General features: G+C 44.2%; 1 protein-coding gene and 1 pseudogene across 1 annotated transcript; one reads left to right on the forward strand and one right to left on the reverse strand.

Annotated features, from left to right (window-relative positions):
- Positions 1–11,415: 11,415 nt before the first annotated feature.
- On the forward strand, positions 11,416–22,088 carry LOC103661946 (interferon-induced protein with tetratricopeptide repeats 2-like). The gene is made up of 2 exons (XM_008689621.2): positions 11,416–11,460; positions 17,679–22,088. The coding sequence occupies exon 2, from the start codon at positions 18,134–18,136 to the stop codon at positions 19,199–19,201; it is 1,068 nt and encodes a 355-aa protein (XP_008687843.2). The 5' UTR covers positions 11,416–11,460; positions 17,679–18,133; the 3' UTR covers positions 19,202–22,088.
- Positions 13,464–15,947, reverse strand: LOC103661964 (annotated as a pseudogene).
- Positions 22,089–23,163: the final 1,075 nt, after the last annotated feature.

Here is a 23,163-nt window from a genome sequence, read left to right on the forward strand (position 1 = left end):
GTAATGTTGCAAAGAACATGAGGGTACAGACACCGCTTTGAAACAGTACGTTCACCTCCTTCAGATACACACTCACAAGTGGGATTGCTCGATCATAGGGCAGTTTGTTTGTGTGATTTTAAGTAATCTCTACCGCCAACGTGGGGCTCGAACTCACGACCCCGAGATCAAGAGTCGCACGCTCTAACGACTGAGCCAGCCAGGCACCCCAAGCAGTTCTCTTTGTCGTGTTTTGAGGAGCCCCATACTGTTTTCCATAGTGGTTGTACCAGTGTACATTCTCAGCAACAGCGCACCAGCGTTCCCTTTCCTGCACGTCCTCACCAGCATCTATTCTCTCCTTTCTTCCTCTACAACAGCAATTTTAACAGGTGTCAAGTAAGAGCTCATTGTGGTTTTGATTTGTATTTCCTTAGTGGTGAGTGATGTTGAACAACGTCTATTCAAGTCCCTTGCCCATTTTTAGCAATTTTTTAAAATTTGTTGCTATTAAGTTGTATGAGTTCTTTATATATTTTGGATATTAACCCCTGTTCAGATGTATGGTTTGCAAATATTTTCTCCCCTTCCATAGGTTGCCTCTCGTTGACTGGTTTTTTTGCTGTGTAAAAGCTTCTTGGTTTGATGTATCCCCACTTGCTGTTTTTTGCTTTCATTGCTCGTGTTTTGGGTCTCAAACCCAAAAAGTTATTGACAAGACCCATGTCAAGGAGCTTTTTCTACAAAGGCAATTTTCACAGACCCTAGAGGAGTGGAGGGAGATCACAGGCTTTCCCATTAGGGGGCTTGCTTGGCCTAGTGACCAGCCCCTCAGAAGCTGGTCTGCAGTGATGGGTCTACCTGCCTCCCCCACAGAGGCCTTTCTACACCCTCTTCAGAAGTGAGTGCTTTGGACAAAAAAAACGACCATTTTTCTTTTGTGTTTCTTATTTGAAAAAGAATATACTGAAAGCTGATAAAATACTGAAACCCAAAAATTTAAAAAAACAAAAACTACCCACAATCTCAGAACCCTGAGATTCCTTTAGCATTTTAGTGTGGGATTAGTTGAACTGTCTTTTTTTAATTAAATAAGAGCATTGGCATCAGAATTCCTCTTTGGGGGAGGGGCTTTTTTCATATTCATTTTATTTTCTCTCTCTCTCTCTCTCTTTTTTTTTTTTTTGGAGAAATAGAGACACAGAAATACAGATGTTTTGGGAGAACATCTTGTCCCTGGGTAGAGGAAGGAGAGAGATGGGGTGTGGGGACTGGGTGTCCTCTGACAAAAGAGATTCAAGAGGTGAGGGGAAGCTGGATGACAACGGGGCATTTGATGTATTGTGGGAAGGGATGTTTTTGTGAAGAGATGTTAATTTCATATCTAAGTCAAAACAAGTGTAACCCAACTAACGTGAGCTCGCTGCCTGGTGAGTCGGATAGAAACTACAGCAGCCAGTTTGTCGCACAAAGGAAACTTTATTTAGCAAATTAAGGAAATCTCGGGGAATAACCTCCAAAGCTGGGCCCCCGGGCAAGGGCGGTGCGTTCCTTGTATTTAAGGTTGGGATGAGTACTCGGACGAAGGAGCCTGGTCCTCGGATGTAGGGGCAGGGATGAGGCTGAGCAGGTGCCCTAAGGCATGTGCACACTTGCATGTTCTGTAAATAGGCTCGGGCTCCTCCCTGGGGGGAGATTTTGTGTTGTAATGAGGGAGAGGTGCCTGTGGGTCACCCCACGGTCCATCGGCGCAGGCGTGAGTCCGGGTTTGAGCTCACATGGGGCGGGGTGCTCTGGGCCATGGGAAGCTTCCTCTGGGCAGTCGTTATTGCCTGGGGTGTAGTTTCGGTTTCCATCACGGGACGTTATGACCCTCAGCAAAGTGTCAACATGGAGGCAGCTGAGTCCCTAGAGGAAGGTCACTCTGCCTGTTTCAAGGACTTGTCAGTGGGCTGTAGGCAGTAAGGAAATTTAATTTTTTTTCTTTTGACTTTTCTTCCCACATATATATATGATATTATATTATATATTACATGATGTATATGTTTGGCTGGCAGTTAGTACCCTGGCTGGAATGGTAATAACATCCAGAAACTTGATGCCCTCTCTTTATTCCTGTCCTTCTATGAAGTTGTCTGTTGGGCACGGGACGGCCACCTAAGTCACAGGACAGCTGCCAATCTTAAGACTCCCCTGTGAGGTTTCCTCCTGATTGATCTAATGTGATCCCCTTCACATCTCCGGTCTAGCTGCTTCTGACCATACGACCTCCATTGGGAGCCAGCCGAAACCAGTACCCGAAGGAATTAAAACCCAACCGGGGACAGTTTCCTAGGGAAGTTGGCTGTAAGGACTACATGTGGTAGAATGTCACTTAGACCATGATGGATTTCAATCTTCACTGTTTTCTGTCAATATCCTCTACTAACCACTTAAGCTACAAAATTGGGTAATTTCCCCTTATAAAAACTTTTCTAGTGTTTTCCTTGGGTTAAAAACAGCGGGTTCTTTGCAGCACAACCTTCACAGCAGGGCAATAACGCAGCCTTCTGGGCATGGGACAGCACGGCTCGGTATTTCGGGCCATACGCCAGGCACCCATATCTGTAGCCTTAGGATGCAGTGGGGAAGCAGGGGGACACTAGCATCCATCCCTGGGGCTTTTATGCTGAGGCACAATGGTGGTCAGTAGCGATTTCTCATTTGAGGGATGCCTCTGGTGGCTTTTGACACCTGGAACCTGTGACATATTCTGCGTGGGACCCACCTGGGAGTGGGGGGGATTTGGGTAAGGGACTTTCTCTTCAGTTCCCAAGGACATGCTCTTGGAATGCCTTTTGGCCTCTTGGAACCCACTGGAGACAATTCAGATCGCAAAACTTGGGAAAGGACTGAGCCCCTGTAACACTGCATGGCCGCATTAGGGTCTACCCGTTAGATCGCTCCCGCATGAAACAGGGCAAATGGTGAAGGTACCCGAGGTCCAGGCCTTCGGGGCTCTAGACCAGGACCCGGAGCCAAGGACCTCTTGCCAAACGTGTTTGGTCAGTAACCAGGCTAGTAAACTACCTTCTGACATATAGGGTGATACTTATCTAAATAGGCCTCCTCCTCCTAGAATCCAGATTGCTGGAGGAAACACAGGCCATCCCTAAGGGGACTGTGACTCTCTCTCTCCGTTCCTCCTCCTAATAGATGTGGGGGCTTCTCCCTCTTTTCCTGGGTTAATGGCTGTAACTGGAGCCAACTATGTTTCATCTCCCTCGGGACGGGGACTTTAAGGAATGTTCCCAAGCAGCTGCTGAAACTCCCTTTGTTTCAGGGAAGTTCCCTGTCTTCTCTGGCTGGGTACAGACCGCACTTTCCGCATTGGCAGGAAAAAACATGGCCCCTGTTCATCAGTCTGAGCCTATGAGGTTTAGAACGAGGAACCCTCTTTCTCCACCTTCTGGCAGCAGCACTCTGCCTCTTTTGCCTCCCCTCCTCCTTCTCCCGTTTCTGCACCAACCTGGGTGCAGCCTGCATACACCCCCCACTTTAGATTTCCCCGCCAGTGTCCCAGGTAAGAATTGACAATGCGGAACAAATTGTTTGACTTATAAGTGGACCCAGGTGGAACATAATTCGGTATCGAAATTAATTTAAGTTTGTTGGTTTAATTAAAATGGACATGTCTTTAGAGTTACCAGCACTGAACATGAAACTTTTATTCTACCAAGGTTTGCTAAAGGTCGAATAAGCGCGTGTGATCTCTGCTGCAATTTGTCAGCAAAAAAGATGACTTAAGATGATGGTTAATTTTGTCCGTCCCAAAGTTTTCATGGGTAATTGTTAAGATAGCTCTCAAAGTCTTTGGTAACCTGAACCTTTAAAGTTTTGCTTGGATGATAGATTGGATTGAATTCATTGGTTATCTAGTCTTTTCCAAATATGATAAAGTGCTAAAGCAATGATTATTAGATGTAGATTTATGCTTTTGACTTATTGCAAAGAAACTAAGGATATTTGGGTCTGTGGGAAAACATGCTTTGTGCTTAGCTGATTCATAAATCTGCCATCTAAAGAATTCTGGTGTGACAATTCACAACTGGTTACTACTTAGTTTTCACTGGAGACTAGGGTTTCTAAGAGTTAAAATTCTGCTAAATGTAATTAAGACTGATGGGAATTAGGGAAGCAACTCTGTAGGTGTAAGAAAGGCATAAGGAATGGGAATACATTTTTGTTGAAGGTAAAAGAAAGTAATTTTATCCTAAATGAGACTGGTTGTTTGGAAAGAAATAGCTTGGGACAAAATCTTTTATGCAAAAGAAAGTTGTAGAAGGCTTGTGAAGGGAAATCTTTGAAATTTTATGCGTGGTCAGGACAGACTAAGCTTGAAATGAATGGATTTTTTTTCTTTAGGTTTTATTTTTATTTATTTGAGAGAGAGTATGAGTGGTGGGGAGTGGCAGGCAGAGGGAGAGGGAGAAGCAGGCTCCCCACTGAGCAGGGAGCCTGAAGCAGCTGGTTCCCAGGACCCTGAGATCATGACCTGAGCCGGGGGCAGATGCTTAACACACTGAGCCACCCAGGAGTCCCAAAATGAATGGATTTTTTAAAGTACACTGGTATTCTGCTTTCTGTGTGTTAGAAAGACAAATGGAACTAGAGGGTATCATGCTAAGCAAAATAAGTCAGTCAGAGAAAGACAGATACCTTATGATTTCACTCATGCGTTTCCCCAGGTGAACATAAGGGAAGGGAAGGAAATGTAAAATAAGATGAAAACAAGGAGGGAGACAAACCATAAGAGACTCTAAACTCTAGGGAACAAACTGAGGGTCGCTGAAAGGGAGGTGGGGGGGCATAGGGTACCTGGATGATGGGCATTAAGGAGGGCACGTGATGTGAGGAGCACTGGGTGTTATATGCAACTAATGAATCACTAACTAATAATACAGTATATGTTCATTAAATTGAATTTAAATAAAAAATTAAAAATAAACTCTAACTGCAAGGTCCGAAGGTTCTGTTATGATTTCGTTTGTTTCTATATCATCTTCAACGCCGGACTAGAGGGTTTGTGGGACGGACGGCACTGCCAGCTCAGGTCAGAGTGTGACCTTTCTACCCCAGAGCGTAAGTGTGGAGAGAATGTTAATCTGTAAAGGGCAGTTTTTGACAACGGAGGTGCTGGATGGGCTCAGACAAGGCAGGAGGAGGGGAGTGGGGCTCCTAGGGCACATCATTTAAGGAAACACACTCAAGGTCATGCAAGTGCAGGGGCAGCCTTTATACCCCCTGAGAGCAAGTGCCTCCTTAAATTTTATTCCATAGGTCCTCACTCACCTCCTCTCCCCCTCCTTCTGGTTCCAGAGCCAGACCACCAGGGCTGAAGCAAAGCTCCACCACTTGCTAGTATGCGGTCTTGTGCGAAGTATCTAATCCCTTTCAGTCCCTTTCCTGATCTCTACAAAGGGGATAATCACAGTATACATGACAAAGCTGTTTCAGAGAGAAAACACAATGGTATATGCAGAACAACTAAAATAATTCCTAGCACATGGCTAAGGATCAATAATTGTTAGCTGTCTTTGCTTTGATTTGTATTATATTCAAATATTAGAAGGATAGAACAGTCTTCCACACATGGTTGCAATTCCATAAATATCGACTGAGTTAGTGAATGAATAGAAATGGATGGATGGATGGATGGATGGACGGACGGACAGACAGAATATGTATTCCGAGTTCAGTTTTCCTGAATTTACCCTCAGCTGTTGAGAAAAGTACAGACACAACAGAGGGAACCATTGTTGATCAATTACTGGTGATTATTTGTAAATGGCGGAAATCATTCAGAACACGCTCTGCTGCCCGTGATCGGATTTAGGGCTGGGACTGGGGTGGGAGCAGCGGTGCCTTCTTTCATCCAGAGGAAGGTTGAACCTCTTTTACCCTATGGTTGTTTTTACACAAACAACAGCCCCTTCCCACTCTCCGCATGGGAGCATGCTCCCCCCCCCCAACTTGTTGCTTTGTTTTGTTTTTAAGGGTTCCAGTCTCAGCTGAGTTACAAAGCTCACTTCAACAGAGTGCTGCACACACGTGGGGGCAGGACATAGCACACTGACGTTTCAAGGACCTGTCATCCAATCCTGCCTCTTTCCTTCAGTCCCCCTCTCCTCACTCGGAATAAGTCTTTGCGTGAATCTCTTGACTCAGGACCAAGAGTCGCAGGGAGACCAGCAAGAGGGTGACAACAGGAGAAAGAGTGATTCTTACCAAGGTAATTTCCGGAGTTTCTTTCCCGGGCAGTATAACGAGGCTGGTTTTATTTTCTCAGTTTCCACGCTGTCCTATCTAGGCTGGAAGAGAAAGAAGAGGGGACGAGACTTGTGCTCTCCTTATATAAAACTTCTGACAGGCAAGAGAGGCCACGCTGGACTGACCCAGGATTTGTCACTGTGTCCAAGACGTAAGGGATCAATTTCTCTCCGCTGCCCTGTATCAGACAGGTGGGGGGGAGGCCCACAGAATGGACATCAGTAATAAAATGTAATTCACACTTAACAGCGTGCCATCCTTGGTTTATTTCATTTAATCCTGATAAAAATGAATATGACAAAAATCCGAGGCAGAGACAAATTGAGTAACTCTCCCAAGGACACACAGCTAGAGTGTTGCCCTATTTTACTTCAGAGCTAGAGGACTAGACAATTATGTTAGTTTGGAATATTAAGCCCAAAAAATACAATTATGAAGACAGGCTCCAAATAGGCTTTTGTGCTTTGAAAAAGCAAGAAGTCTCACAAAATATAATCGAATTGTGAAAAATATAAAGTCAAGTTTAGGTTAAAAAAAAGTAATAATAGAAGCACATAGAATATATATTACTGCTACACATACACAAATTATATAGATATATAATAGAACATGATATATTATGCGATAGAATATATTATTTTTACACATTATATAGCAAATATACTATGATAATAATATAAATACTGTGCAATATATTGATATAGTTTTATTGCCTTATGTTTATGCTATATTTAAATATTGCTATAATAATAGTGTATTTACACATACATATTTATGTTCTATAATATAAAATAATCCTAACTTTAAATTTCATATATAATATCATTTAAGAGAATATACAAATATGCTCTAAATAAATTAAAAGTATATTATAAAAAATAAAATATATTCTAAAAGAATACATAATGGAAACCGAATGAGAGAGATTTTTGTCAACAAATGCTTTACAGAAGCTCATATAAAATACACTTAAGAACGTGGCTTGTGTGAAAGATCACTTGGTACCAAGATGATATGCCCCAGAAAAATAGCTGCCACTTTCGGCTGCATTACTAGAAGCAGAACAGTTTAAGAAAAAAGGGAGGTGAGACTTGTTCAAAGCTCACCGGTCACAAGATTCTGTTTGGTGTGATCTGATCATCTGAGACCCCAGGTTTTAGGGATGAACAGAAACCCACCTTCTCCTTTCTGTGACATACCCCACTTTCCTCCCTTCTGCTTAGCTCAGCGAGAGTTTAATCTCCAGTGAATAATCAAAAGGGACTATTCCTTAGAAGAGGATGGATGTGGGGTACAGGGAGGCTCCGGGCAGCCATGAGGTTGAAGGACAGTTCTGGAAAAGCAACCGGGATTAACTTTCTCTCTGAGTGGCAGGTGCTGGAATCCAGGGCAGAATGAGCATGAAGGAGGCTCCCATCTTCAGGAAGGATTTCAGATTTCCAAATGCACTGGGAAAAAACCAAGGTCCTGCCATGACCCCAAGTTGGAGACCAGAAATTCTAGCCAAACCACAAGGAATGGTAGAGGCAACCAACAGAGAAATCCCTCCATTTCCTGAGAAAGGTCTTTGAGCTGAATCTTAACCAACAATGCCTTAAATTATTTGGCCTTGAAACTTCAGAAGAAGCATGAAGAAGAAGTAGAAAGGTCATTAATAGAGGCCTTGATGCAAACTCCATACGTTATAGTGTGGGCAAAGCTTGACACAGAACAGGAAATCTGGAAAAAGCTCTGAATTACTTATAAAAGATTTATGGATTCTGACCAAAAACAGCCTACCTGGTTCTCCAGATCTGAAACTACGCTGGGGAAAAAGCCAAACACATTCAAAATGCAAAAGCATATGGGAATGAATAAGTTGTACAGGCTCTAAGATGTGCTATCAATTTTTTTTCAATAAGGTACCTTTATTGTTATTTCTTTCTTCCATTTTTATTGAGATATAATTGACAACACTGTCTAAGGGATATAGCGTAATGACTTGACACTCCTATATCTTGTGAAATGGTTATCACAACGTTTAGTTAACATCCATCACCCCACAAAAGTTTTTGTTACAAAAAAAAACTTTTTCCCTTGTGATGAGAACTTTAAGGATCTACTCTCTTAGCAACTTTCAAAGGTACCAGACTGCGTTGGTGACTGTGGTCATGTGGTACATTACATCCCCAGTGTGCATTTATCTTATAACCAGAAGCTCGTACATATGACCGCCTTCACCCAACTCCCCAAGACCCCTGCCTCTCTGCCAACCACAAATTTGATCTCTTATTCTATGAGTTTGGGGTATTTTTAGAGTTCACGTCTAAGTGAGGTCATACAGTATGTCTTTCTCTTAGTTCGCTTAGCATAATGCCCTCAAGGCCCATCCATGTTGCCACAAATGGTAACATTTCCTTTTTCGTGGCTGAATAATATTCCATCACATACATACACATCTATATACACCACATTTTTTTTCTTATTCATCCATTGATGGACTCTTAGGTTGCTTCCATATCTTGGCTACCGTCGATAATGCTTCAGTGAACGATGGGTGTAGATCTCTCTTCAACGTAGTAGCTTCCTTTCCTTCAGATATATACCTGGAAGTGGAATTGTTGGATCACATGGTAGTTTTATTTTTATCTTTTTAAGGAAACTCCCTGTTGTTTTCCACAGTGGTTTAAATTCTCTAAAGGCAGCTACTGAGTCCAGTGGGACTATCTGCTGCCTGCCGCCATCTGGCTCACACGTACATGGAGACAGAGGAGTGTGGAAAAGCAAGAGGCTACTTCCAGAGAGAATTAAGAAAGGAGTGAACTCCTACAAGGAAACAGTTGGTACATCTCCAAAATAGCAGCTTTAAGCCACATGAAGTGAACTCTGAAGACAAGGCCGTGCCTGACGTACCAGGAGCGCCAGCTGCCTTGGGGCTCCCTGATGAGGATGGAGAAGACAGAAGAAGGCATCCCATTGAGAAAGGCATGTTCTAATGGTGGCAACTCTCCCCTGCGCAAATCTGGACATGGCAGGCAGTAAATATAAAACATTCCCCCAGGTCTTTACTAATCCATGAGGCAGCATAATGTGGTAAATTATGGGGCCTTTCATGACTATAGGGACTAGAAGAAGAGGAGTTTTGTAGAGAAAGATAAATTCCATTTTAGACTTACTAAATTCACTTATGATAGGGGTCAGCAACTTTTTCTCTGCAGGGGGCCAGAGAGTAGATATTCTAGCCTTTGCAGGCCACATACGGTGGTCTCTGTCACGTTTTTCTGAGTGTGTGTGTGTATGTGTGTGTGTGTGTGTGTGTGTGTTTACAACTCTAAAACATTTTTTAAAAGATTGTATTTATTTATTTGACAGAGAGAGACACAGCGAGAGAGGGAACACAAGCAGGGGGAGTGGGAGAGGGAGAACCAGGCTTCCTGCTGAGCAGGGAGCCCAAGGTAGGGTTCGATCCCAGGACCCTGGGATCATGACCTGAGCTGAAGACAGATGCTTAACAACTGAGCCACCCAGGCGCACCTAAAAGAATTTTTTAAAAGCATTCTTAACTTGAGGGCTATACAAAAATAGGCAGAGGAATGGATTTGGCCCACAGGCTGTAGTTCACTAGCTCCTAACTTATGATTATCCCAGATGAAGATGGCCAGTAACCGACTGGAAGAATTATCTTGAGTCTGAGCAAAAGATTCTCAGACAGACTGACAGAGAAAGAGAGATGAGTAGATAGATGATAGATAGATAATCAGATAGATAGATAGATGATAGATAGATAGATAGATAAGCCACCCAGGCGCCCCCGATTTTTAATTTTTTGAGGAAGATTCATACTGTTTTCCATAATGGCTGCACCAACTCACATTCCTGCCAGCAGTGTATCAATGAACTATGTAGTTCAGACCTTTAGATCAAGAGACACCGTGCCCATATGCTCCACAATTAAACAAGTGGGGTCCTTGGGTCAGCAGACCCAGACTTGCCTCCCTGGGCATGTTCCATAAGCAGGCTGAGTCTTCTCTTACTCCTCTGATAAATGGCCATCTCTCCCAAGGGGGTCAAATGGAGTAAATCACCTGAGTCCTTTGAAGCCCTGAGCAAAGTTTCGCCATCAGTATCAGCTAGTGGTCTGACCGCGGCCACGGTTTCCTCAAGGCACACGGGTGCAGTGGTCACTTGGATTTCTAGTTCTCTGACTGCTACATGTCGGGTCCTCCCTCCAGTAAATTTTCCTCCACCTTGAACATCTTCACGTATGCTTCCTCCAAAACATTTTGTCCCAGCTGAGTTCCCAATCAGAAAGAGCAAAGCTCTCCTTGGTCAGGTCTCCTTTTCCCCCAGCAGGAGACCAGCATAGCTGAAAGTCAGTTGCACTTGCCAGGAGACATTTCCACTCACACGTGCAAGTACAGACGAAGGCACCCCTCGTCAGCAGTGCTGTGGTTCTCGTCCTTGGAGATTCGTCCACAGCACCTGCTGTGGATGTTACCTTGGTGCTCAGAAGTTGTGTCCCGATCTGGTTCCTTAGTGCCCAGCAGGTGGCGCAGGAGAGTCTGGTGAGGTGCTGAAGTGCTCTGCTCTATGAAGTGCTATCATTTTGTTGAAGTATATTTCTTGACGTGTATGTGTATGTGGACTACACATACTACATTTTCACCTGTTCTATTTTGGGGATTCGTTTTTCTTCTTTGTAAAGAAATTCAAAGTTATCACACTTTCTTAAATGTGTTAGTTTAGATTCTTCCTGTGCCTTTCATGAAAGATATGTTTTCATTAATTTTACTGATGGAAGACCTGTAACATCCATATTGTGAAGCTATGTATGAGATTCACCTATACTCTGAATAAATTTGAATCATGAGAAATACTGTTTAAAAAGCCACAAAGAAGCACATCTTGGTGACCATCATTGGTGAATTCCTGAACTTTATTCTGTGTAATTGTGTTACTAATAAATTGTGTTACTAATAAATCCTACTAAATTTAAATTTTTAAAATTAAAAAAAAAGATGCATGATGTATGAATATGGGAAGGTTTACTTAATTGATCACGTGGGCTTGAAGACTACTAGGTTGGCCAGGGGCCCGAGGCGGTTTCCAGCTCAGGAAGATTTCTGAGCAGCAAGTCAGCGTTTGCCAGAACACTGCAGGACCGCTGGGCAGCACTCAGCCTACGACCATGAGGTAAACGGTTTTTTCTTGCATTGATCTCTTGAAATTGTGTCTAGTGTCTTTGAAAAATCTCAATACAAATTTTTCTTAAGTGCCAGATTTCAGCATCGGCTTAAGTATTTAATATACCTTAAGTCTAGATCATAATTGTTGCAGGCATTTTAAATTTTGCAGCACTTTTCAGATGCACACAGGCTGTCCCCAGTGGAAACTTTTAGAAATCCTAGCCAGGAAGTGGCCAGAGGCTGGAGCAGGGAAGAAAAGGAACAGGAGACGTGGGGGGAAGGGCAAATTTATTTCATTCTGTTGCAGGCAAATTTTCATCAGTTAAGGATGCCAACCCGGCAGAAATATTCTTACAAGCTTTTGTTTTTCTGTTTTTCATTTGAAAGGAAAAGTCAGGAGCTTGGGGTTATTTAATTATAATTTTTAAGGGCATCGTACTCTTTATAAGCTCAGCACTGGATGCCCTAATAAAGGATGGACTGGATTTAACTAATTCTTTTCCAAAGAAACGCAGTCGAGCACTAAACCAGAATTCACATCTCTGAGGTTCCCCAGAGCCTGCAGAGAAATTGGGCTCCATCAGTCCCGGTACCCACACTTTCCTTTTCTGTTTTGTTTTTAATCCTCAGTGATCTTTGAAAAACAAACAAACAAAAAATAGAATCATGAAGGACTTTTTTCAGGATAAAGATACTATGAGCACACTAAAGAACTTGGGGAAAATGCCAGCTAGTCTAAGTGGGAAAATTCAATCGTCTCTTATATAACCAACCAGAAATAAACTATTTCAACATTTGACATAGATGTAGATATAGATATTTTATTAAATAGATTTTGGGGGAAATCTTTTCAAAGTTAAGGGTATAGATTCCATACAGTTTCATCTTATCTTTTTACTTAACATTATATTTTGTTATCAGTAAAATTTTTCGATATCATGAGTATCAAGGGCTTCGATAATGCTGCAAAATATGGATGTATTATGACTTCTTCCTTCCTTCTTTCCCTTTGTTCTTTCCTCCTTCCCTCCTTCCCCCTTTCCATTCCTCCTTCCTTCCCTCCTTCCTTCCCGATTCCTTACTTTATAATCAAATTTATGCATTCATACCATTTAAATAGTCAACACGATCTACAAGGTCCGAGAAACAGCAGCCCCCACCCCCCACCATATTTCCCATTACCCAGAGGAACCAGTCATTCTTTTAGTGACTATTGTGCTATTTATAGCCATATACTTAAATAATATGCTTATATTGGAAGTTCTTTATTTTTAAATTTTAGCCATTATCGATTTGTTTTCCACCATTGAACCCCCTCCCCAACACACACACACACACACACACACACACCCCTCCTCTCCTACACCCTCTCCTCCCAACATCTCTTTGTGACTTTGGTTGGATCAATATTCAGTATTTGGATTATTACAACCACACAAACCCTATTCACAGCTGAGCCCTGTCTTGTTCAACCATGACCTTTCTTTTCCCCTATTTTGTTTCATTTTTTCCGAAGTTAAAGGAAACAAACAAACAAAAGTGGTTTTGTTCTTTGTTTCTTTTTCTCAGGTTTCTAAGTACTTACCACCATCTCAGCCCTGACCTCTATTCTAATGGAACAAACTTCCTTTCCCTATTTTAAAACCTGAGGCGAGCTGCCATTGTCACATCTCCGTGGCGATCACTCACAGGACCTTTGACCTACTCCTGTCCACACTGGCTGCTCTCCAGGTGGGTGGGGAAGAATGGAGGATTTCCTTCTCTCCCGTATCTTATGTAAGACCTTCTCTTGCACCTCGTCCTGTGATTCCTAAATCCCATTTCTTTATTTACTACCTGGGTTTACTTCTAATTTTGAGGGGGGCCTTTCCTCTCAGCTTCCTGAGCAAGTGTCTGACACGTAAATTTGTTACTTACGTGTGTGAAAGGGTCTTCATGCTTCCTCACATTTAAATGATTATGTGGCTATGCTTAGAATTCTAAATTTAAAATTATTTTCCTACAGTTTTTGGAAGGCATTTCTCCATTGTCTTCCAGCTTTTCACGGCGTTCTCGACATGTTCAACAGCATTTGGACTCTTGTTGTGTCTATACAGCCTTTGCCCCCCGGAACTGTAGAATTCTGTCCATCACCAGTGTTCTAAAAGCTTACCATCAAGTACTTGGTAAAGGGTTGTTGTTGTTGTTGCTGTTGTTTTATTTAATAAAGTTTTATTCTCCAAAACGTGCATTCGGTAGGATGTGTTCAAGCATCTTCACCAGCACCTGGGACCCCTCCACCCTCGGTGTTTCTGGCGTCAGTGACTTGAGCTCTGTGCTTTGAGACCAGTTTAGTAAGTCGGACTAAGCAGCTCCCGAAGGGCCATCCTAGCCAGAGAGCCCTGAGTCTCAGAGATGACCGCGGGTCTACGCTTACAGTTAGGAACTTGAGCACAGACCTGGCATATGTCGCTTTGCCAAGCAACACTGGGTTATTGAGCTTGTTCCCTTTGCCTTTGGGCCACTTGTTTCTGGCCTTGCCCCCACATCTGTGCCCTGGATCTTTGTCTTTCCTGGCCAACTTCCCGGCATCTTTCTTCTTCTCGTCCTTGGGCGGCTCATCGCAAAGCTCAGGGAGCCACTGCTCCCCCTGCAGCCTCACTAAGATGTCCGACCAAAGGGGCTAAAGTTTATTTTTACCATGTGGAAACTTACAACTTTCGGTTCAGGGAAATTTTATTGCATTCTTCTAGAATGTTCTTTCTTCCTTTCATTTCCCTTGTCCCCTCTAGAACTCAAATTATTCAGATGTCGGCCCTCCAAGACTGTCTTTCTAATTTTCCTGTGTTATATATCATACCTGTCCTCTTTTTATCTGGTTGTTCTACTATTTAAAAGATTTTTTTTTTTACCACTTTTCCTTTCAATCTTAATCTTCTGAGTTTTTCACTTAATTTAATTGTTTTAATTTCTAAGACTTCTTCCACGTTCTTTAAATGTTTGGGTTTTTTTTTTTCAAAGCATTTGCTTTTATTCCATGAATGCAGCGTTTTCTCCCGAATCTCAATTTATCAATGGCCCTTTATTTGTTCTTATTCATGTTGTTTTAAGTATTCTGCTCCCTTCAGGACACTTTTAGCACGTTTCATTGGGCCACTGTCCTGCAGGTGAGAGGCCTTTCCTAAAACATTAGGGTCCTCTGACACCCGTTCATGATTGAGAGAGCAATGCTAAAAAGCCAACGGGGAGCCTGGAGCACCTGCGAGGGGCTTCCTTTTATGGTGACCTCACTGTTCCCTCTGATGAGGACCCCCTGATGTCGGTGTCCTGGACTTCCTCGACTTCCTCCATAACAGGCTACTCAACCCTTGCCCGGAAGAAATAAGCCAGGCTGCCTCATGTGACTCGGGAAGATGTGGTCTCAAAATTCCACACGCAAACAATTATTTAACTCTCTTGTTTGCTGTATAGTACCCGAGGTGTCCAGCTGTGCCTATAACCACTGTCCAAGACCCTCTGTTTTATCCTCTGTACAGAAGACACGTACAACCTCTGCTACGTTGGGGGGGTGGGCATTGCAAGGACCAGAGGCAGAGTCTAGGGGTACAGCTTCTTCTTAAGCTAACTTTTCATCAGCCTTCCCATTGAGACAGAGCTGGGACTGGACTCCGGTCCCCTCCATCTTGACTGGAACCCCAGTGTTCCCTGACAGCTGTAACCAAGTCCCCGAGCAGCACACCTTGCAGGAACACCGGGGCAGGAGGCTTACCAAAGCGGGGGCTCCACCATGAAGACTGGCGAAGACAGAACCAAACCAGTCTCCTGCGAGGTGAACCCCAGCGCTGACCTTTGACAGACTTTCTCCCTCTTTATACTAGAAATCACGCCCAAGGGCGGAGCTCCAATGTGCTAATGAGACATGCGGTGCAGGTTGGGTCCATAGCACCTGAGCACGCAACTTCCTGTCTCCCTCCCTCGCCTATATGCTTAGACATCACTCCTTTCCCACCTCAGTCTCTTTAAAATCTTCCCCTAGCCTTCATTCCGGGAGCCAGCGTGGAGGACCCTTTCCTTTGTGCTGTTTGCCTTGTGATCTGGCATGAGCCCCAATAAAGGACGTGCCTGGAGCTTCCTGTTTGGCCTCTGGTGGTTTTCCATTGCTGGAGAGCCCAGGGACCTCAGTTCACCCCTACACACACACACTGACACACACACACACACACACACACACACACACACACACACATTTCTGCAGCACCTTGTGCTGCTAACCTCTGAGGCTTTGGGAAATTCTGCATTATCCAGGGGTTCCCCCCTGCTGGCAGAGTTAGCTTTCCCACGTTCCCATGTTTAGTGAAACCAATCCCCACTTGTCTAGCTGTGTCAGGGTTCCAAGATTCTGCCGTCTTTGTGTTCTCTTTCCTTTATGGTTAGAAGCCTTCATAAACCATGTCACCTTAGTAGGATTTGAGGAGGGGGCTAAAAGAGTCTCACGTGTTCGATGGGTCGCCTCATGATACCTTTAAATATTTCCTTTTCCCACCATCACCTAGTTTAAAGTGTTAAGCAGTTGTAACTAATCCTGCGATGAACATCCCTTGTTCACAAACTTGTGTGGCAGTCAGGGTGTGGCCAGAGAAGCAGAGGCAGCAGGAGACATACAGAAAGAGACTTGAAGCAAGGAATTGGCCTATGTGAGGACGAGGACTGGATAGTCAAGTCCAACCCCACAGGGCAAATCATCAGGGAAGGTGACGGGGACTCCAGGGCATGGGCGCCAGTGGCTGTCCACTGGCAGTATTTCTTCATCAGGGAACCTCAGCGCTAGCTCTGAACCTTTCGACTGATTAAACCAGGCCCACCCAGGTTCCGTAAAATAATCTTTCTTACTTAAAATTAAATGATTGTGGACTTTAATCACATCTACAAAATACCTTCACAGCAACATTTAGGTTCATGTTTGATTGAGTAACTGGGCACGACAGCCTAGCCGAGTTGACACAACCATAGGCCATCACAACCTTTGACTGAATGTCTGGTTTTCTATACAGTCTTAACATTCAAATTTTTATGTCAAGAGCTCCTCGTATGCAAGTTCTATGTCAAAATATCCAAACCCTCACATGTAAGTAGAAGTGCCCAGCTGTGATTTTTAAAAATCTTTTTCTGTAACCGAAGTTTTAAATGGCATTGAAATACTGTTGATTTAATTTGCATTTCTTTGATTAGTGACCATTTTTTTTCATATGTGTGTTGGTAAATTTTGAGCTACCTGCTCCTATTAGTATCTTCTGAAATGCAAATACTAGAAGAGCCACTTAGGTATTAAACGGGATACCTCTTGTCATGCTTATAGTCTTTTAATTTCTGTTTCGTAGTTTGTCCTTTGAGTTTTGTGACTAGCGTTTGCATGTGGGCTCTTTGTGTCCTGTTTCTCTTCTGCTCCAGATGTCTCTCTGTCTCTGTCAGGAACCTGACGACTGTCTTTGTGACCACTGAGCCCGTCAGAAGGGTGGTGGACCACAGCATCCATCCCGGCACCAGGTAGAGGGTGCAGAGTATTCGAGTTGTTCTAGTTCGTGAATCTGCCCGAAGAGCCAGCTCAGCAAAGGAAGAGATGGTGACAGACGGGGCTACACTTGTTGGCCCAACATCAGATGGACCACAGCCTGTTTGGGCCGACCTGAATAAACTAACACTCTGTGCACACTCCAGCCCTAGGAAAGGACCCCCCAGGGATAGCTATTCACACCCAGCCCCAAACGATTCCCTTCTCATCTCTTGGTGTCTTAAGCCCAGCATTTCCTCTGAGTTTCCCTAAATATTCGGGTGGATCACAAGTCCAGGCTCACACCCTGGCTTCCGTGCTTGAGAGAAGAAACAAAAAAACCAACCTCACTAAATAGTATGATGGCACCATTTGCCGAATTTCACAGAGAAATTTCCTTGCATTGCTGTTGAAACTGCAGAGGTCCTGGAGGCAAAAGTGGAATTGCGGTGTCCCTGGGTAATAAATTTCCTCCACTCCCCCTTCTTTCTGGGCCATCCCATCATCTCCATCCATTCGGGGAGCTATTTCAAAATTCCACAGACTGGGTAGCTTAGAAACGATCACAATTCTGGATCAGAGTGCCAGCACTGTTTTGGCCTTCTTCTCAGAAGTGGTCAAGTGACCATGCCCTAAACCTCTTATTTGGTCTGTCTGCTCACTCACATCCCCAAATGTCTGCTTTTCTTCCCCTACAGTGAAATCATCAAACACTCCCTGGGAAATAACTTATTACAATTGAAATGCCATTTTACCTGGAATTTGTATGATGAAGAAAGATCCTTAGATGACTTGGAGAACAGAGTGCGTGACCGGGTACAATTTCTAAACAAAGAATTCAAAGCAATCATGTACAATCTGTTCGCCTATGTTAAACACCTCCGAGGCCAGGACAAGGCGGCTCTGGAATGCTTACGGCAAGCAGAAGAGTTTAACCTGCATGGACAGGACTGCCAAGGCAAAATTTGAAGTCTGGTCACCTGGGGAAACTACGCCTGGGTCTATTGCCACACGGGCAGGCGTCCAGAAGCGCAGGCTCGCCTTGACAAGGTAGGACATCTTTGCAAGAACTTTGCAAGCGCCTATAGAATCGAATGTCCCGAGATGGACTGTGAAAAGGGACGGGCACTTCTAAAATGGGGACAAAAGTATTATGAACAGGCTAAGGAGTGCTTTGAGAAGGCTTTGCAAAAGAAACCCACCAGTCCAGAATTCTCCCTGGGACTGGCCATCACACTCTACCGTCTGGGTGACAAAGCACCACCGGAGAGCACGTTCGCCTTCTGAGGCGGGCATCCAACTGAGCCCTGACAACCAGTATATCCACCACGCTCTCCTGGCTCTGACTCTCCGGAAGGCCCAGAAACAAGCCGAAGGAGATAAGCTAGTCGAAGAGGCCTTGAAGAAAACGCCGTGCCCAACGGACGGACTCTGCAGCGCGGCCAAATATTACCGAAATAAACTCTCAACACGGTTATCGAATTACTTAAAAAGGGTTTTAGAATCGGTACCGAACAACGTCTATCAACACCTGCAGATTGGACGCTGCTACAGAGCAAAAATCCGGCAAATACAGAGGTCAAGGAGGTGCACCACGAAGGGGAATGAAGAAGAGCTGCAGGAGATGACGAGACACATGGTGGGTCCCTTCAAGAGAGCTGTTGAGCTGAATATGAACCCTCCCCATGCCTGCTCAGACCTCGCCTGCCTCTATGCCATCACCGGCCAGTACGATGAGGTGGGGTATTACTTCCAGAAAGAATTCCGGAAGGATCTGCCTCCAGCGGAGAGACAAGAGCTCCACCTGTGCTACAGAAACTTCCAGGAGTACCAGCGGCTGCATGATGACACCGCCATCCACCACTGCCTGCAGGGCTTGAACATCAATGGAACGATGACCGAGAAGGAAAAGCTGATCGTCAACCTAAGAAAAATTGCCCACAAACGACTCTCTGAAAATGCCTCCGATGCTGTGGGATGGCAACTCTCCAGATTCATTCGTGAGCTGAATAGAAAGGGGCAGCCATGGGGCAGTCCGCCCGCAGAGGCTGGTGGAGTTGTCCCCTCTGGCCCTCGGGCTGAGAAAGGCAGTGAGGAAATGACAGAGGGCGCAGGTGGGGCCCACCACCCAGAGGAGCAGAAGGGCCTAGAGCGAGCCCATAACCAGTCCTCGGGCCTTCAGACAGAGAAGAGCCAGAGCGAGGGCAAGAGACAGGGGTAGGAGGCCTGGCCAGGTGGTCACGAAGGGGAGGGAAATGGGAACACAGTAAGACAGAGTAGCTGCAACTCGCATGGGCTGGGCCACATGGCTGGGCTTTTAATTTTGCTGTCTCTTTTTCTGGGTTCCCAAAATTCTCTCAGCCAGATCTGGAAATGCAGAATCACTTTTCCTCTGCCCTATAGATATTTTGAGCAAAAGCTCTTTTGATGGCACGCACTTGCTTTGGGACCGTGGGACTCTGGTTTAGTTCCAGTTTGCACCACCCAATTCTCCCCTAGCGCCTTGCACTTGGCCTGGCATACAGTAGGCACTCAACATCGCTGACGGCACAAGTGAAGACAACATCTCTGAGGCCTGGTCCTCTTTCCGTGCTCCTTGTGCTCCCAAATGAATTCCATACACACCAAAGATCGAAATATTTAAAAAATAGAAATTACAAAATTTCTACAGGAATTCTTGAGAGGGTTTTTTAAATCACAGGGTCTGGAAGTTGTGAGTATGAAACAAAACACAAAAGGGCAAAAGTGTAAAGAAATTCCACCACATTAAAACGTGTTTCATAGAAGAGGGACCCCCAGAAAGTCGAAAGATCAATGACAGACTTAAAAATACTGTTTCAGTACATTACTGGGTAAAGGATTGAATTCCTTAATGCTGAAACAGTTCCTTTGGACAAATGGGCAAAGGTCAGGAAATTAAAATGGCTTAAACACAGGAAATGATTGTCAAAGCTGCTCTTATTAAGAGCAAACCAAACCAACACTATTAAGAGAGGTCATCTTAGGTCAACCAAAGAAACACCTTTCAAAAAAGGGGACTAGCAAGGATGTGGGTAAACCGGCTCCATCATGCATCACCATTGAGATTATAAGTCGTGTAGATGGAGAGCATTTGTGGATGGCAGTTAAGCATTCGTGAATCTTCACCCCAGCAATTCACTCATTAATCCACCCTGTATTTGGATACGCATGCAAAGGCATGTATAAAGATACTCATGAAGCTTTGTTTATAATAACAAAGGACTGACAACAACTCAAATGTTCATCACTAGGGAACTCATTAATTCAATTTTCATATACAGAACAGCACGCAACTGTTGTAAAAAATAATAAGGTGGCTCTACACTATCTCTGAGATATATTAAAAAATAAAAAAATAAAAGTGCAGAAGAGTGTATACAGCGTGCTAACATTGTTGAAAGGAAGGAAGGGAGGGTAGGAGGAAGAAAAAAAAGAATACCACATTATGCATAGAATATATAGGAAAGGATATATTTCCTCTAGGGTAACCTCCAGAGAGGGAACGGGTTGTCTGGGAGTCTGTATGGGAAGAAGACATATATTTCAACTGTATAGATTATTTAACTTTGAATGTGATGCCCAGAGCATATATCACATTGTCAAATAAAGAATGCAACAAAACAAATTCAAAAGAAAAGATGGTCACTCCAGAGTGCCGTGACCACCCCACTGGTGTCCTTTCTGCAACTGGTTCCCGCTGGGCTCAAGCCACACTCATCAACATTTGAAGATCTCTGCACATAATCCACAAGTCTCTGGTTTCCAGGTCTTCCTCCATGCCTTCATCTTTACTCCCACCATCCACTCACCCCTCCGCTAACACATACAGCGTGTCCTCTACTCTCTTCGCTGATCCATAACGGTGTCCATTGTAACTGATCCTTGGAAGTGTAACCATGTCCTGGACCTTTGCTCTGACCACTCTCCTCCACCTGTCCCACTCTGTTGTCTCTCTCACCATCTGTGTTCAGGAATTTACTTTTTGTGCAACAAACTTCTCTTGAGCTCCCATAAGACACCAGGGACCATGATGAATGAGAATGCACCAAGATGAAGGGCACAACTCTTTAAGTTCATGCTGCAATATTGTGCTTCTGTTGACAGCACACGCCATGCAGTTGTTTCATTTCCCGATGAAGAGGGAAGAACTTCATCAACCCCAGGGTTGCAGTACTTCCCCCTCTCTGTCATTAGACGGATGAAACTTTAACCTTCCCCCCAGTTCATAAATTCCAGAAAGTTCATGGTGACGCTTCCCTGCCCTGACATCAAGGGGCGATCTTAGCTGGAATTGCTTGGCCTTGCATGTTATGGGGCTCTCTGCCTGTGGCCCTTTAGTAAGTGCAAGAGGAACACAAAGGAATGTGCCAGGTCTGGTTGGAAACTGAAGTAGCCCTGACTTTGCTTCCAGAGAGCTGGCGGAGCAGCAGCCAGTGAGAGAAGTGGAAAAGCTCCTGCTGCTAAGTTCAAAGAGAACCAGAAGTCGGTACACATGCAGAGACGCATTTCCACACATTTCCTCTGCTGCACCTTTATGTGGCTTTTCTCACCTCTCTTTTACCTACTAATGCTTCCGTGATAATCAACTTTTAAAACTCTTTATTGTCAGAATCAGACACTGACAAATATTTGAGGCATTCTTTGAAAGCATTGCTTCATTGAATAAATGCTCTCCATTGAGGGATACTATCAACAAAGTTTCCGTGTGAGCACAGGAGTCTCTGGGGCCCAGAAGGTGAACACAGAATCCCAACCAGTGGGAGAAGACGTGGGAACACAAGGGTTAATGCCACAAAAAGCCTCCCAGGGGGTGGAGCCAGGGATATGGAGAATGATGGCAAGGTTCTCATGGGAGAGCAGAATCTGGGTCTAAGAATCTTCCAAATGCCTATCCAGCAGATGTTCATCAATGATACTGACTTGTGACCTCTGAGCTTCCTCCACGTTCCCTTTCTTCAATTGGGATATTTTCTATGGTTCTTGTGCCCACCCGGGCACATAGGAGTTATCTAATCTTATCTAGTCTTTTAATTTCTGACCAGACCACAGGAAGTCACACCCTGTCCGTTGAGGGGAACCGTGCATCACCAAGCGTTCCCTGAGCATAGCTGGGCATAATGGTTGCCTTGACTCTGGGTTGACTCTCTTGGGAAAGGCCTGAGTATGTTCTGTGTTTAGGAAGAAGGGCACGTTGTGGGTATTTAGGGTGTGAAGAGTCCTCTAGCAGGTGTGAACTAGCCATCAACTCTTCTAGGTAGACAAAGCTTACATCAAACATTCTCCACGGAGACTGAGAACAAAGAAGAGGGCCATTTTTTCCCCCGTAAATCTCAAGAAAAACCTATAGAGTTTTGTTTTATGGAATTAAAAGACTTTTTACTTACAGTCAAAATATTATGTGGTTCCCAGACTTTATAGCATGCATTAGGATTATTTGGAAAGTTTACTAACACAGAGATTCCTTGGCCCCACTCCTAGAATTTCTGAGGCATTTTATTGAGGATGGAGCCTGAGAATTTGCATTTGTGGCAGGTTTCCTGGTGAAACTGACATCTCCTGGGGTTGATGGCAACGTGCATTTGTGATGGCAACGTGCAACGTGATGGCAACAACTTTGTAGTTGATGTAACCACTCAATGAGGAAATGGCTTTCCTCATTCTGAGAACAGCAAACAAGGACTCTCCCTTAGTCTAGGCTGAGACAGGGACCGCCCTAGGCCTATATTCTGGGACACAGACGCATAACTAGTTATAACAGTCCAAGTAATCAGAACTCTCGCTGAGTAAGTTTCATTTTTCTCATAACAGACATATTACCAGAAAAGAGCTGGTTTTCTCTCCCAGTTTCTATTTTGCATTCCCACTGCTTCTTCTGACACTGACCCAGCCGCCACAGCAGCTGCTACACCCCTCGCGTGAATGCATTATCCACGCAAATCCACACGGATTTCTGAAGAGTAACACAGCAGTGCCAGGCATTTCAAAACACAGCTGTCACGTGCTTTCCCTGTGCTTCTCCCCACCTGGTACCTTTATAATAAGACTTAAACATTTCTATCCAATTGTTTTCTTGAATGCAAATGTAAAACCAACCACCACGAAAAATCCCACGCTGTTCCTAGTTTCCTTCTGCAGCATTTCTTGTACACCTAACATACATTT

The sequence above is a fragment of the Ursus maritimus genome, unplaced genomic scaffold, assembly GCF_017311325.1.
Source record: "Ursus maritimus isolate PB19 unplaced genomic scaffold, ASM1731132v1 scaffold_7, whole genome shotgun sequence".
NCBI classification, from domain to species: Eukaryota; Metazoa; Chordata; class Mammalia; order Carnivora; family Ursidae; genus Ursus; species Ursus maritimus.

Excerpts from the sequence above, each read along its gene's own strand:
- LOC103661946 (XM_008689621.2), top strand. The coding sequence starts at position 18,134 with ATGAACAGGCTAAGGAGTGCTTTGAGAAGGCTTTGCAAAAGAAACCCA.